Here is a 17,500-nt window from a genome sequence, read left to right on the forward strand (position 1 = left end):
CAAAAAAAAAAAAAAAAAAAAAAAAAGTCTGTGTAAGGCAGTGTATGTTTATTTAGAATAAGTGGAGTTGTGATTCTGAGACAACCAGGGCTCTTTAATTCCTCTTTTGAACAGTAAACCAAAACACCTGAAATAGTGCTATAGGTCCTATAAGAGTTGGGTAATTGCAGTGTACCAACTACTTAGACCATATCTAAGTGATTTTTTAAAAATAGACTTACTTCTTGATTTAGAATTTGAGCTACCTTCATTCCATAAGTGAATCATTTCATAGTTGACCTCAAATCTCATCTCAGTTGGTCATGAAAATGATCAAAACCACAAACTCAGTCCATGTCATAGGCCAGCATTTCTTAACAGCAACACTGTTGACATGGGTTGGAACATTCTTTTCTGTGGGAGTTATCATGGGCTGTGTAGGACCTACAGGGACATCCCTGTCCTCTACTCACTAGATGCCAGACGCATCCCTCAGTCATAACAATCAAAAATGTCTCCAGATGTTGTCAAATACCCTCCCCAGAGTGGAGCAAAGTCACCCCCACCCCACTGAGAATCACTTCCATAGAAGATGTGGGTTGCATTGTATATCCATCATGATATTTAACATTATCAGATAAGAATGAGCAAAGCTATGGCCAAGCAGTTGGAAAAACAAGATCAAAACAAAACTTGGAATCTCCAAAGAACCCAGAAATTTCTAGTAACCAGTTAAATAATGGAATCACTTATACTTTATAGTTAATGCAGTTGGCATTACAGAAACTCTTCATAAAGTGAGCCTCACACCTTCAGGAATGTTGGACTGAAAAACAGTTTTCAGTGGCTGCTATTGGATAAAATATAAAAAAGAGTTATGTAGCCGGGCTTGGTGGCTCAGCCTGTCATCCCGCGCCTTTGGGAGGCTGAGGTGAGTGGATTGCCTGAGCCTCCGGGTTCGAGACCCGCCTGGGCAGCGAGACCTCATCTCTACAATAAATCAAAAAATCAACCGGGCGTGGGAGCGCAGGCCTGTAATTCTGGCTACTCGGAAGGCTGAGGCGGAAGGATCGCCGGAGCCCGGCAGGTCGAGGCTGCGGTGGCCGGGAGCGGCCACTGCACTCCCGTCTGGGCGACCGAGTGAGACTCCAACTCAAAAAGAAAAAGAGTTATGGAAAAAATAGCAGACGCATGGCACCTCATGGTTTTATTAAGAACGCATATTCACAAGCCCATTCCTTTTCAATCACCTGACAGTGTGAACCTGTCCTGTTTTAAAAAGTACCGTTTGCAATCTACATAAAGGTTAGAAAGTACGTGTTGAGAAAGCCCATTAGCTTTTAGAGCCACTAATACAAATGGATTGTTACAAATGCAGACTCACTGCCTGAAAATGGAATGCAATGGGATCTTGTGCTCTATGGATTTTGAATATCAGATGTGGGATATTTCCTGTCATGTGCCTAAAGAGCTTTGTTGACTAAATTACGTAGAAGGGGGAATAGGCACCATAACATCACTCTCTGAGGAAAGTCATGTGAGTTCTGAAGAAAAGGCAACATTGTTCTGCTCTTAAAATAAAAATCCATTTTAGACCATTTAGCTGTGTTCTAATATTTAGTTTCCATCCTATTCTTACTTCAGTACATGTTTAAGTTAGTTATTTGTTGCAAGTTCATTGGGTCAAGTATCATTGAAGGATATCTTGGAAGCAAGACCCATTAGATATATTTAAAATATGTATATTTTACTCAGGATTATACAGGAGGCATTTTTAAACAAAAATAAATGTTTAAAACCACTTAATCCAACATTCATATTAATTGACTTAATGGTTACAAAAATATATTAAACCAGAATTTTTCATTGTAGATATGAAACGTGCCAAAGATATTAATAATGTACTTTTTATGGAAGATAAATAATAGGATGCATAGTAGAAGTTATTACATAATTTCCTTGAAAAGAGCATTATAAGGAACTCTGATTACTGAAACAGTTTAAGTATCTAGCTAGGTTATATAATTGAGAAAAGAAATTGTTATACAGTTCAATGAAATGCAGTGGATGATTTGTTATGCATAATTCAATGCATAAAACTAATAAACTATGGAAAATAGAATGCAATAGAAGACCTATATCATACTACTATATATAAGTATAACCTTATATTTCTATGTCAAACAGTCTGAAATCTTTATTTTGTGACAATAAATTAACCTGAATCAATTTTTGGTAAATGTGATATTATGTGGTTTTTTTGACTGGGTATATTTTCTATATCAATGAAGACTACAGTAGCACTTTGCATTTTCAGAAAACTCCTTCTGCAGTTTCTGTGTGGCAGTTTTTAATACTGTGCTGTAATAGCTATTTGTCTAGAGGTAATCTGATACAACATTAGCATTATTCAAGTAAAAACATTGCAGAAAATATTTTATACACATACATAGTAAATCAATATGTACATATTTAAAGAACACATATGTAAACATATACTTACATACACATGCACATATGATCTACAAAGGTTTTTTTTTTTTAATGTGGCGATTTTACTATTATTTTCTTTCATCCCTTTCATTACTTCTAACCCATCACTGCATATTTAAAGTATAACCGTTTTTACATATAGAGAGATTAAGCAATAATGTCTACATATAATTTTCCATATTGAAGGCCTTTACGCAGGCAAATTTAATAGGGCACATTGAGTCTGATTTTTGCCACTACTTTCCACCTATTGATCTTTTCAATTAATGATGGAAACAGTCAAATAAACTTGCCACGAGGGGGAAGTACCATAGTTTCCAGAATGTAGCACAGGTTTCAGATGTATGGTGCTTTACAATTTACAAATGCTTTCACATATCTCATATGAATCTGACATATTTCCCTAAAGAAAGTACAACTTTTACTCTCATTCCCAAGACCAGCCTACTAGGAAGTGTCGGAACCAGAACTTCTATCTGGCTCTTCTTATTTCAAACTCACTCCATGATAGGGTCTCTCCTCACTTCCATCCGAGTCCTGAATTTCCCACAAATCACATGAGCAAAGGGAAGGCATGAATTGCCCAGTCTACCAGTCCATTCAGCTTTTCCTAAGCATGCTGGTATAGATTCAGAGACTGGTTACCAGCAACTTAGTGTTGGCAGGAATGAACAAACTAGTGTGATGCTTACTGAAATGGACCACCAGAATCGAGGAGGAGATTGAGGACTTGACTTCTTGGTATCATGAAACTTTTAGCTATTATCTAAGCCCTCGTAAAATGAACTACTTTTAAAATTATTCAAACTAGAATGACTGAAGAAAATTTGGTCCCTGTAGAGCAGGAAGAAATGGAAAACAGGTATGATCTGGCTTACAGAAGCTTTTGTCCAATGCCCCTGGGGGATCTTATTTTCATGGGCAGAAATTAATTTGGAAATGAAAGCACATGGAATCAGTGTTACTGCAGAATAATGGAATGGTGAGAGATCTGAATACTTTTAGTCATCACAATACTGCACTGAACTTAATTCATTTAATGTCATTGAGTAAACAAAATGTCCTAGGCATATGCTAAGTGTTGGTGATGGAAAGAGAAATAGGATAGTCCCTGACCTCAAAGTGGTCTTACTGCAATGTAGGAGAGAGGTGACAATGACACCAACCACAGTATAAAGAGATATGGACTGTGGTAAGCACAAGACACCACAAAGAACTTATACAGACTCAGAGAAGGGACTACATCACCCATGATATTAGGAAATGCTTACCTTCTAGTGGGAAGATTCCTCTTGACTGGGAGAGTTCAAGTTTATATCTGTTGTTCAATTATAATTGGTTATAGTACCTCCTTGTACTCTCAGAAGTGTTCCAAGTTGGAGGATAGATTCTATGATCACATTATTAGCAGTAAATAAGGAGAGAATGGGAATTGGGAGGCGACAGGTGAAATGAGCCATAGAGGCAGGGGTTATCTGGCCATATGAAAATCACGAAGGAGGTTGAAATGTAGAGTGACAAGGTTAAGTAGAGAGGTAGATGCAGACAGGAGTGATGTCAGAAATATTTAACGTTTAATTCTCCAGGGCTAGTTTTCTTATTGATGAAAAGACCCACGCATATTGCCCACCTCATAGGTTGTCGTGAAGATTAAATAAGCTAGTGCATGTGTGCCTCTGGCACATAAATAGGCACAAAATGAATCTTTGTTGAATGAATGAAGAATGAATGAATGAATCGTCACATTTTATCCAGGAGTGTGCTGATTATCATTTAATTTTAAAGTACCAGCACGACTGCTAGATGGTTCGCACCTGTTAGCATCATGTGGTGATACTTCTCCCAGATTTTCAGCAAAAGAGCATCATATGGTGACATTCCAGAAAGTAAGGCAAGGGACACCAATCATCCCTCACCATACAGAATAAATAAGGTTTTTGAGTAGAAGCAGGTATTAAGCAGAAGACTTGTTTCTACTTATTTCTGGAAGTAGAAACAAATCTTCTAGTTTCAGCTTTGACACGTTTCTGGTAACATCTCATCTTATAAAATGGACACTGTCGAAAGGCAGGATGAAGTATTTGGAGAAACGCTACCAAAAAAAAAAAAAAAAGTCAAATGACAGTGGGGGAATGATCTAAGAGGAGTAGTTAGAACTACTATAAGCAAAAGAAACTTGGAACTAGAACTCTAAAGTACATGGAGTGCATCTGTCTTGGGAAGGAAACATCTTATATATGGAACCTTAAGCTAAAGCGAAGCAAATTATACTATAATCTTCATAAAAGTTTGGATAAATCATCAGGAAAAATCATGTGCGATCATGGATTAAATATCAAAGGAGACCAGATAAGAAATCTATAACTATATAGCATTTGAAGATGTTAAAGAGAAATAAAACATAATTTTTGGATATAAGAATGGATTGAATTACTTCTCAAATTCCTTAGAATGAAAACTCTTTGCTAGCAGAGCTTTGCTTCCTTTGACAGTGGAAAAATCTATATTAATACTCAGTGATGTGAAGAAACTTTTTTCTGCCACTCAATCCAATTCTTTAAAATGGCATCATGTTTTCATTTAGAAAACAGAAATTGTGGAATCTGAAAAAATAATGTCTCTAAAAGAATAGAGATTTAAAAAAAACTCTAAAATGAAATAGAGTAATTGTAGATTTAGATGAACCCTCTTGTGTTTCTAACTGGTCAGGTTTGCCTAAGTATGCCAGAATACCTTTCAACACCTGTCCTACCACTGGGAGACTGTAATTACCAAAAGTCTATTTCTGGAACATAAATGTTAAACTTAGTCATATTGCAGTTTGTCTGAGTGACTATAATGTGGAAGTGAAAATCTCCATCTTAATAACCCTATGCCTTCTTATTTGTATTTTTATTTGGTGCTACCATTTTTAATCTCAAAATTATTCAAGAATTGTTTGTCCTCAATCTTTTTAAAAAATTGTGTCTCTTTTCAACCCACTCAGTGGTCACCTAATTTCTCTGTTACTCTTTTTTATACATCTGTCATGCAATTCCCATAAGCTTTTCAATGCCCTGAACTTCTAGTCTTACATTTTTCTTGTTTTGAGGTTCTAAGAACTGAACATACTCTTCCAAACCAGACACGTATAGAGAAATATTCTTGCCTTTTTCTCTATGTGTCTTTGAGATACTGAAAAATATTCACTGTGCTTAAAAAGATATGCCAGCAATCAAAGGGCCACCCCCCCCCCAAAGTAATTACTTTCATACTTTTCATTCCACATCTAGGTAGAATTTAGGTATTGCGGTAAATGAGGTGAGAACTGATATGATGTAGAAATAAGTGAGTTTTGGCAGCAAGTTTGAATGTACATCTCAAACGTTCCCTTCGTAGGTGGATTCAGAAAAATTTGCCTCAAACATGACAAGTCTAAGGAATATTCTAAACCAATTATTTAAAACTGCACCAAGTTTCAACAATACAGTATGACTTTACAGTTTGAAGCTTCATAGGATTTCAAAAATTATTTGAGAACTCATTTAAAAAGCAAGGCTTCTAGATGAAATTAGAAGTCTTTTCTCCTCATTTTCTGAGCTCACAACACCTTGTGGAGGCCTTTAAGTAAAAATCATATTTTGATTTCATTAAACATATTTCCATTAAATTTACCGGAATGGATTTATAATTAAGCTTTTATGTAACACTCTTTTCTTTCTTAAACAGTATATAATGAAAGTGGATTGCTCTTGCTATGTTGAAGGCTTGGGGCTAATGAAGTTTTCTAGAAACTTGCATCTTTTTCTTAAAAATGGAGAGATGCGTTTCTGGGACAAGAAATTCTTGTTTCTTCTATTTATTACTGCCTTGTAAGTTTGTTCCTGTCCTTGCATAGGAAATTAAAATGATGGAGTGAATGGCTCTGAAGAGTAATAGAATGAAGAGAGAACAAAGGTGGGACGGGATGAGGGTAGCATTGCAGTTAAGAGTGCTGTCACTTACTAGTGGGTACGCTTAGGCACTGGTTTGGTCCAAGTTCCACAGAAAGCAGAGCCTGCAGTGAAAGCTTGAATGCGAATGCTGGGATTGCAAACCCAAGGAAGGGAAAAAGCAAGGAGAACAAAACACAAGGAGTGTTGTTCCAAGTGGCCATAATTTTGTAACAAATCACTGCTGGTTGCTGGGCACGAGAGACATCTCAGAAGTGCCACAGAAGATGCATGCGCCAGTCCTTTCATGGGGCAGTGTGTCATTCCCCTGCACTCTCAGGGTCCGGGATTCAGCCTCTCCTTGCAAAGCTCTGAGGAAGGCAAAACTTCAGATACTCCAGCCTGGGTGCAGAGCTTCTCCATGTAAGTGTATGTTCCTATTTTTGCCCATTTGCATCTTGTTTTTGTTTATGTCCGTCTAGCATAAATAGATTCGTATTTACTGGTGTGTCACTTGGGGACACCTTGGTCTGTAGCTGTGGTGACAATAGAAGTGGTGTCCCTGGGGGCTTCATGACCATGGGAATGGTGTCAGCCATTCCTGGAAGCAAAGGTCAGAGGCCTGAGGGTCAGGCAGGCTGAGCAGATCTGGGAAGCATGTAATTGGATCCATTGCAGACAAATTACTTAACTCCTCTGTGTCTCAGTTTTGCCTTCTATAAAATAGGTGTACCAATAGTCACCATATTTCAGTCAAGAGTGTAGTAAAAATTAAATGATTTAATATAGTTAATGATATTAGAAGATGCCTCCAAAAGAAGAAGTTCAAACTGGTTTGGACCATTATGGCATCATTATCTGACTTTTGAATTCAAATTCAATGTTCATTTGAATGAATACATTTAGTGCATTTGTTTAAAAACAAAAAATCCAAAAACATAACAATGAAAACCATGGCGTTATAGCCCTACCTTTAATACAGAGGGAAACTGCAGTGTTTCTCTCCTTGAGATTCATGCCTTAGAGCCACTTGGTAGGACAGTGTTTATAAAGACAGGTTTAGGAAACAATGTGTAGCTTTATTATTACTGTAAATTTTCAGTTTTCACAGTGAAGAAAGGGAATGTGATATACAATCCTTCCCTCAAAAGTATTACCAGGACAAAAATCAGAATATAAATTTAGTCACAAAGCAGAGACCAGGTTCTAAGTTGTGGGTTTAGTTTCTCTCTCTCCTTTCCCCATCTGTGGCCAGGCAAGTCTTCGAAGCAGCCACACTATGCCCAAGCCATTCTTCCTACCCACACCATTCAGATCTGCAGTCGAATGTTTATCACTCAAGTTCAAGTGACAGGAGCCTGACCCAGAGGAGTTGCTCTTCCCTCTGTGTACTTCGTGTGCTCCTGGGTTAGAATGCACATCCCAACAGAGCACTGACAGAGCAACTGCTTTCTTTTCTTTAAATGCTGATTGCCCCAACTCAGTCTGGCCTCCCTTCCTTTTAGCCTGAGCCACTTCTCTTGGCCCACTGTGCTCACAACCAGTTTCATGCAGCATGGACACAGACTGACTTGAGACTATCTTGCATCAACAGGTTCAGCCTTGACACTAGGAGATAAATAGACAAGTATTCCCTCTCCGGTGCCTCCTGGCCTTTTCCCTTGAGAATGGTGAGGATGTATAGTGAGAGGGGAGTTAAATTTTCTTAGTTTTTATGGTTCTGTGTTACTGTGGTGTGAACAGGGTACTCAATATGCTCATGTGTACATTGTCACCCTCCATTTTAAGCTTAGCTTTCAAAATGTTTGGCTCTGTGTGAAACAGCACAGTTGACTTCATTGTCCAAACTTAAAGCTGCTTCTTCCAGTACCAAAAAACTGAGATGATTTGCAATATTATATGGGGTCAAGCAATACAAAAAAATGGAAATTTTATTTTGAGGATATTACTCACTCTTATAATGATTTATTATAGTACATCTTTAAGGAAATGTCAAATTGATTCCCTGTTATAAACATTTCCATTTTTAGCTGTTTTTTAAAAAAATAAAAGTATCAAATATTCCTTCAGAAAACACCCAGAAATGTAAGACTTTTCTCTTTATAGGCAATACAATGTGGTACTGTTTCATGAATTCCATGAAGTTGTTTTTCCCCTCCGCAGTAGTTTTCTGATTTTCTTTTAATGGTTTCCCTAAAAAGATCCCCTTTTCTGTAACAGTGCCAATGATTGATTTCTACTTCACATTCTATCTTTGATTTTCTTTTTCTCATTTTAGTGGTTTTGGTAGCCTAATATTGCCCATTTTTGTTCATTATTTGCTATATTCAGAAAGCGCTAGATTTCTGCTTCCGGTTTTTAAATAGAAGACATAATAACTACCTAGTTTGAAAGCTTTCTGGGATTATGGGCTTGGTTAATATCCTCTAAAAACAATTTCAAAAAACTGTAGTAGAAGATTATAAATGACTTTTCATATGATTGCATCCCCTGGTGCTTTGAAATAAAAACACAATAAAGAGTCTAAAAGCGCTTGGTCAGAAAGGCTAATCCTGGACTGATGCCATTTACATTTAGATTTAAATAAGTCAGTCTATTTATTCTTTCAAACTTTCCTTCAGGTTTTAATCGAGGATACATGGAAATTAAAAACCCTAGTATGTTTAGACATATTTTGAAAAAGTATGATGCCCAAATTCAGTTGACTTCTAAGAATAACGATACTGAACATAAGGAGTAAGAGAGTGCAGTTAGTTTTGTTTAATAAAACAATTTTATTCCAATAATTATTAGTAATGTTCATCGAATATGTGATCCAGATAGAAGGAAGTGAGATCACTGGAGTGTAATCGTGCAGATGTTGTATCTCAGGTCTGTGGGGTATGCAAACACACCATGTACAAATAATCATAGAGCCTGAATTCCACTTTTTATGCAGATGGGGTATAAAGCCGTTGCTTTTGAGTCTGATTCCTCACTTTTTTAGGAGAGATGGAGTAAAATGATTATGTCATAGCAGAAAACTCTTCTACTAGGAATCCAGACCTCACTTCTATTCCCAGATGGGCCACATCACCCATATAAAGTCTATTTCTCAATCGTGACATGAGGGATTCAGATATAATGGCTTCAGGGATCTTTCCAAAACCAAACTTCTAAGACTATGAGCTATAATTCTACTTCAAACAACAACTGGCCACAAGCCCATGACATGGGGTGTGTTCTAAGATTGTTGGATCAGCAGGAAGCCTGCTGAGAGCCCTGGAACCAGTTCCTAGACAGGGTGTGGCTGCACAGAACTGTGAAAGTACAGTAAAGACATTTTCTTGATGGGGGGGAGTGGGTGGGGATGGGGCTATGTTGAGATTTTAGCTTACTCATCTCCACTAGGTCCAGGAGTGTGTCCAACTACAGTCCTTCAACCACAAGGGGAATGTCTACATCTGCCCTAACACACATACATATTTTTATTTGGCAACTGAAAAGTCTTCAGAAAGAGGGCATACATTTATTTATAACCAGGTCTTCTGATTCCTGGGCAACCAATATGTTCTATATTAAATAATACCTTAGTAAATACCAATCTTAAGGAAGACCTGAATCCATCATTTAAGTCATGGTGTCCTGGCCATTTCTGTAGTAGTTTTCTTTTTTGTTTTGCGGGGTTTTTTTGTCTTTTTTTTCCCTCTCTCTCTCTCTTTCTCTGTCTTTCTAAGGGCTTCTGCTCTTATATCAACCCATTTTAATCCACACTGTAGGACTTTGAGTCAACTGCCTTCAAAAGTCATCGAACCGTTGTCTAAAGCTAAATCTTCTTTCTCTTCGCAAGTCACCACCTTATATCTAGGAAGGTACTCTGTTTAATCCAGCAAATATGTTTCCATTTTTGTTCATTAGACAATACCATTTTCTGAAGACCTATTACATGCTGGCCCTATAGAGGCATAAAAGATAACTAAAAGGTGCACTGTGCCCTCTGCTGGCTCACAGTCCAGTGGAGTTAATCCCAACAACAAAATCTGCCCTGAAATAGCCCAACCCTCACTCGGGAGTTGAGGAGTCTAAGAAACACTGCCACAAGACAAAGGTAAGGAAGGCATTCCAGCCAAAGGGGTGTGATTGTATGTGTGAGATGCACAGGAAGTGGGGGCAATAGGAAACGAGACCAGAGTCTCTCATAGCAAAATCATCTTGGCTCTTCTCCTCAGAAAGCAAGTGGTAACATGAAATAAATATGTTTCTACATTGTAGGTCCTCCGGAAATAGGCTTCTGAAAGAGTTCTGAATATTCTGATAGTAATAAAAGAAGTCACCTATATTAGTGTTCTCTGGAGAAACAAAACCAACAAGATACATCTATATCTATATGTCTATCTACGTCTATATGCTTATGTATATGTATATGATCTATCCATATTTCTACATCTATGAGATTTATTATAAAGAATTGGCTCATGCAATTACAGTGGCTGAAAAGCCCCAAGATCTGCAGTTGGTAAGCTGGAGTCCCGGGAGAGCTGACGGTGTAGTTCTCACTGAAGGCTGGCAGGCTTGAGACCCAAGAAGTACTAATGCTTCCGTTCATGTCCAAAGACAGGAAAACATTGATGTCCTAGCTCAACAGTTAGGCAGGAGGAATTCCTTACTAGATTAGACATATTGCTCTATTCAGATGAGGCCCACCCACATTGGAAAGAGCAATTCAAATGTTAATTTCACCCCGAAACACTGTCATAGACTTATTTCCAGAATAATGTTCAACCAAATATCTAGGCATCCATGGCTCAGTCAAACTGACACATAAAATTAACCATCATACTCCTTCTCCATCTTTTGAGCATCCAGGGATATTTAGCTAAGTTGATTATTAACTTGGGCCATGACACTTGTGTGTGGGGGTTTTCGTTTTTTAATCTTCATAGTACCATAGAAATTCTGCACCGTATGCCAATGTCGTTGTGACATTGTCATCGCTCTGCTTTGATAGCTTTTTGACATTATTTTCAGAATTGATAGCTAACTCATCACTATGATTCAGAATATATTTATGTGTTCTGGTAGTTAGTGCATAAGCTAAGAAGACAGGCTGCTTGGGTTTTTATCCTAGCCCTGTCTCATGGAACCTGTGTTACTTATAGCATCTAGCTTAACTTCTTTGTGTCTTTGTATCAGTATCGGCAAAATGTAGGTAATAATAATACGTAATTCTTGGTTGTTGTGAAGATTAAATCAACTAATGTGTATCAGTGAATTTATGTAAAGATACAGGTGGCAGGAACATAGACTATACTAAAAAATGTAACGCCTATGACTACATACCTTTTATTGTAAATTGTTGTTTCAGCCTTGGCTCAATATTACTAAAGTATTGGTACTTTTTGAGGAAACAGTCATCATCAACAGCAATAGCATTGAATATACTCAATTAGTGTTCACTTTGGATAGACTCAAACCAAAACTTCAAAGCCTTAGTTGGCTTGAGAACAATACCAGATTTAGAAAACGAGTTAGGGAAGATGAAATAGAAAGTAACACATTTATAGAATATGCACAGGCAGTAGAGTATTTGGTTCACTTCACTACTTCGGTTTAGTTTGTTAGAGTCAGAGAAACTGTCCATATTTAAATAGTTCTTTGGCATCTTAACATGAAAAACGTTTGCAAACAAACCAGTGTATTCTGACAGTGGATAGGGATGGAGAAATGCTCAGGGATGCTCTTTGCCAGGTCTTAAGTTGCTAGGAGCAACAGCAGATTAGCTGGGTTCAATCTTTAACCTATCTGTGGGTTGAAGGGGTTCACCTTCCAATGGAAAAGCACCTGTGGGTAAGTCCCTTGGACTCGGGGGCCCTTGAGTCAGTTGACAAAGCAACCAAATCACCCAGTTTTCTTTTCTAGTTGTGTTATTTATTATTTGCTGTAACAGCCACATCATTCAATACGGGATTTCATATCTGTTTAGATAAGTTGTTCACATCTTGTGAAATATATTTACAGGGGGATATATGAGAGAATTTTCTTATTCTCTGAGCTTAATCTCCTGAGTGCTTCAATGTCTTTAGGTAGGTCTTTACTTTTACAGCTTATGTTTACATGAATCTTCAGGGCACCCACTCTGCTGATAACAGTTTAGAGGCTTTCGTGCGACCCTCGTGTTTGTATAACTGCCTTATGCTAGCAGCTCGAAGGTGGTGGAATGTCTATAACACAATATTTTTTCTCTTTTGATGTAATGCCATTTGTTCATGTATATAAAATACGTGCCTGTGACTATGCGTTTGCACCTTCATTGATAACACTGTTCTGTTTTGAAAAGTAGTTGTTCACATTTTCAAGTTCCCATGTCTGAAATTAGTTTGTCAGTGAAAGTACATTCAGACCCAGCTCTTTGAAGTTGATTGTGTTGGTCCATTTGATTATTACCTTGGGAAAAGTCTTCCCTCTAACTAAAAGAGGAATGCTTTGCCCATCTTTCAAGTGACTAAAGATAGCGGAGGATTAAGTCTGAATGGCTGATGACCGCTTTCAAAAACCCAAATAATGAAAAGTATTTTGTTGTTGTTATTGTTGCTGATGCTTGAACTATTTGATAGTTCTCCAACTGTGCTGCCCCTGGGAATTTCTTCCTTCTATCCTGTTCCTTACTTGGAAATTCGCGTATGAATTTCTATGCATTTGTAATGCATTAATTCTGTGTCTTTGAAAAATTTCAGAAAGGAATATTTCATTGTGCCTGTATATTTTTAATGTTATTCACTGTCATTATCATTCTTAGCCACGGTTAGAGGGGCACGTGCTATTCTCAAATATTATTATAAAAGTTAAATTTTCTTAATCATAAGGGGATTGTGGTGATACCAGTTTTGGTCTATTATGAAAATTCTGCCCTTTTTCTTTTTTGAGGACTAAACTCAGAATGCACTGAGCTGTGCCTTCGTGTATTTGTCATAATTCTTTTCTTGCAGGAATCGTGCCATTCATTTAATACTTCATTACAACCGAACTGCAATATGTATACATGGCGTGCAAAATGAGCCATTTTGTTTTAAAACAGATTGCAGATGAAAGGAAACCATTCATTTCTTGCTTGCTTGCTGTAATTACTAGAGCACTAATTACTCCAAATCACTGACATCCAGGGTCAGTAAGGATGACAACAGAAACATCAAAGAAAAGATGTGGCTCACTTTCTATGACAGATTTTCCATAGTCCCAGCCACGGTATTTTTTTATGGCTACCGTTTTCCAGTTTGATGGTGAAAAAAAAAAAAAATACCCACAGTCAAGATTGCTGAATGTTTACTATTATTTCATTCGCAGTTTGACGGTGAGAACATGTATATGAGCATGACAGAGCCGAGCCAGGACTATGTGCCAGCCAGCCAGGTGGGTTAATTAATCTTCTCTGCCTTGTTTCAAATTGTAATTAAACAAATTCAAAGAGTTGCATTGCAAATGAGTAGCACTATCAGTAACTGCCGCAATCAGGAATAATCATAATTTATAAACAAAGCATTTAAGCCTTGTTTCCAGTTAATGAGATAGAGCTGATAAAACACCAGAGTTGGCATTTGTTGAAAGATACTACCTTGTTTCCTCTCCAGAACGGCAAGCAGCTGTTTTGCCAGCATGATCTTTCCTAAACAGTTGTTTTACCTTTAGGAAATAAAGTCTTTACAGGTGCAGGTTATTTGTGCTTCTGACTGTAGATGAGTTAATCATTATAAGCTACACACGCCACACATAGCTTTAACTATCAACTGTTTGGGGCCATTTTCAACCAAATGTTACTTTCTTACCCAAATCCCATGGCTGGTGGGTGCTCTAAGGCTACTCTCAGGGTCTACTGGGAAGGCAGGGGGTGGGGATTTGGGGCGTGAGGGAGTAGCTTTTAGTCCAAAAAGCATGATGTGATTGAAACCTTTCAAGGGCACCTTTGTATCCATTTCACTGGGAATGGTTGACATGGTATTTAATCATGAGAAGTGACAACAAAATCCAATGAGAATGTAAATGGTTACATTTATAAAAGTAAATGCTTGACTACTTGTTTTTAGATACTTAAGACCAGTCTCTTTAATTCCAGCAAGGACATTTAAAGCAAAATTATAACTGCCCTTGGGTACATGCCCAGTATAATATAAAATATAAAAACATTGTGAGCAAAAATAAATAAGTGAATAAGTGAAAGTGAGGGAAAGATCACAGGAGCATTTTGTTGACATGAACATATTTTTTTCTAGAATGGTAAAACTATGGCAGCTTGGCATTTCATATATTAGAAACGATACGTAAACTAACATAGTAGTTTTCAATGTCTACATATTTACCCAAATAGATTTGATAACTGGGAGGGATGAGGGAAGCAGGGAAGAGAATGAAATTTCTATTTTTTTTTCATCGTGGTTGTTGGTAAATTAAATCTAATGTATATGTTAGGGGTGTACTCTGTGAACAAAATGCCTCATGGTTAACTCGAAACAGAGGCAGGCCTGCATCTCCATGAACTTTGCATTTTTAGAAGTCATTACAATGGCTGCCTTCTCTGGCAAACATTCTGGAAACTACACTGTATTTGTTCGGCCAAAAAGGTCAGCATGACGTTCAAAGATCCTGCCTCCATTTCCTTCCATTCAACTGAGTTGGTCACTCTAAGAATACCTTTGGAAGACTGAGTTTGAGTTTAGAATTCTTCCCTAACTGAATTCATTTGGCTAAGTAGCCTCCAAGATCCATAGGTAGTTCTGAATAGGACTGTTTGATTAAAAAATGAAAAATGTTACTATTAATTTTCTTCTAACCATCAATCCCAGAACTGTACTGACAAGTTTAGTATTACTATTAGATTAAAGCAACCCGGTATCATCTCTTTGGTGCCTTTAGGGTTTTGAAGTGTAAGGGCTAATTGAATTTGTTTGAAACAGTAGAAACACAAACTCAATAAATGATTGCTGTTATAAAGCAGCTGCTCCCTCTCAGAGAATCATTACATCCGTCTTAAAGAGTTTTGGATAAAGGATTGGAAATTCAGGACAGATTCATCACAACGGTTTGGCTCTTTAGATGTTTAAATTCAACTACGATGCATAATATGAAGCCCTTACTGAAATCAAACAACTAACATTATTTTTCTTCATTGTTGAGTCAGGAGTTACTTAGAATGTTTTAAGTACCAGCGATCATGTATTAAAAAAGAAGCAAAGAGCCCTATATACTTTGGTGCTTTTTACAGATAGGGCAGCTTTGTGAGCCAGAAGCAAACACTTTTTGAGATAATGTAGCATAGATGAAAATGTTTTGAAAATGTGCTATTTTAAAAATTAGACGGGTGTAAGATATCACATACTCTGGGGTAAAATAAACTTCCCAAATTACATGAGTTGAATGGCCTTAGCTCAATTTTACACTTAACATTCCTGGTGTTTATGATAATATAGTGTGTTCAAGATTTTGTTACCTGGTATTCTTTTAGGGAATTTTAATCAATTTACCCCTGTAGGCGACCATAAATAAGATTTTAGTCATCCTGCAGGGGGAAAAAAATAGTTTTGTTCCTTTTCCTACATAACATCAAACATCTGCATAGTTTAGTAATCCAAGACAACTTGCCTCATAGCATCACTCAACAATTATAATTCCTGTTCAATTTTCAAATCAGTACATGCTTTGGGACTTATAGACTAAGTTGCTAAGTAGCAACATATGGTACACTACTGCTCCTGTGAAGTTGCTGCAAGCAAATCACATAATTCTAAACTTGAAATGATTTTTATAGAAAGCCAATGCTGGAACTGCTCCAGAAATGAAAGTACACTGTAAAAATTAATGATATTCTTTTAGACAGTCCCAAAGGGCTTTTTGGCACTATCTACTGCCTACATTCTATACCTCTTAGACTAGAGTATACAGATCCTTAAAACCTTTTGCATATAGTTTTGTCATTGAAAGGCAGCTTTTACATGGAATATCACGCCCTCTAATAAGCCTGACAAGTATGTAATAAAAACCCATAAGATTTCCACTTCACTCCGGTGCTGTTCTTGGAATATTGGCTCTTTTTTTTTTCGCATGATAGCTGTATGTGTGCTGGTCACTCAATACTTCAAACATCGTTTAACTTTTTAAAAATTCTGGGTAGAATTGAATGCGGTGCAAGATTTCTTTGTGCGTTTCCAAACCCTGGCTAAAGGGAAAGTGCTGCTTAACATGCCATGAATTTGCAGGCTCCTTCCTGTACAGTTTGTGGGAGAATTTGGGCTGTGAAAGGACAACCAGAGACGGGCAGCCCATTAGAAACCTCTTTCTCATTCTGACCTTGTCATGTTTGATTCAGCTGACAATATCTAGACCCAAAGGATACAAAGTAGCAGACATGTAGGATGAACAAGTCTGGAGATATAATGAACAACAAGGAGTACTGTAGATAATATTGTACTGTGAGAGTTTTGCTAAATGAGTAGATTTTAGCTGTTCTTGCCACAAAAAAAAAACTATGTAAGATGATGGATTTGTTAATTTGCTTGATGATAATAGCCATTTATCTATCTATGTGTATCTTATAACACTGATGTTAGATCACCTAAACATAAAAAATGCAAGTTATTTTTTTTTAAATATCTAGACCAATATGTCAGCCAGCACAGCAATGAGACAGAAGGGAATTGGGCTTCCCACTCAAGCTCTGACTTTTCTCCAGAATCTTCTCAGTGGACTCAGATACACATGCGATGGATTCCTCTTCTTTCCCTAAAATTCTCGAGCCTCTTTCTCCAGGCCCTGTAAAATTATCTCCAACTCTCTGCCGTGGGTGTGAAGGTGGGATTCACAATAGTTTCTGTTCAGATTGCCTTATGTGTGACTGTCCTGAAATTATAAATGTTTATCTGAATTAAATACATCAAAAAGCGGAAGAACATCCTGGTTCTCTTCCTCAGAACTCTTTATAGCACTCTCTTATTTTATTTTTGAATATTGCCGTTGCTTCTTCTCATCCTGTCTTCTTCTCTGGCACTTTCAAGAATGTCATTTTTTGCAGCTACCTTTTCATTCTATGCTTTCCACCCACTTGGGCAGCATTTTCCACCGGCTCTCTGCATACAGGGGCTCTGCTCTTTTCA

At 37.4% G+C, this 17,500-nt stretch overlaps 1 protein-coding gene across 1 annotated transcript in view; it reads left to right on the plus strand.

The window, feature by feature from the left end:
* Nucleotides 1-17,500, plus strand: part of TOX (thymocyte selection associated high mobility group box) — a 299,971-nt gene that overhangs the window by 138,318 nt on the left and 144,153 nt on the right. The window contains exon 2 of the mRNA XM_008058400.2: nucleotides 13,704-13,769. Within this exon, the coding sequence (XP_008056591.1) occupies nucleotides 13,704-13,769 (66 nt within the window). The remainder of the gene's footprint in view (nucleotides 1-13,703; nucleotides 13,770-17,500) is intronic.

Source organism: Carlito syrichta, unplaced genomic scaffold (assembly GCF_000164805.1).
Source record: "Carlito syrichta isolate Samal-C Ts95f unplaced genomic scaffold, Tarsius_syrichta-2.0.1 Scaffold303331, whole genome shotgun sequence".
In the NCBI taxonomy this organism is placed as follows: domain Eukaryota; kingdom Metazoa; phylum Chordata; class Mammalia; order Primates; family Tarsiidae; genus Carlito; species Carlito syrichta.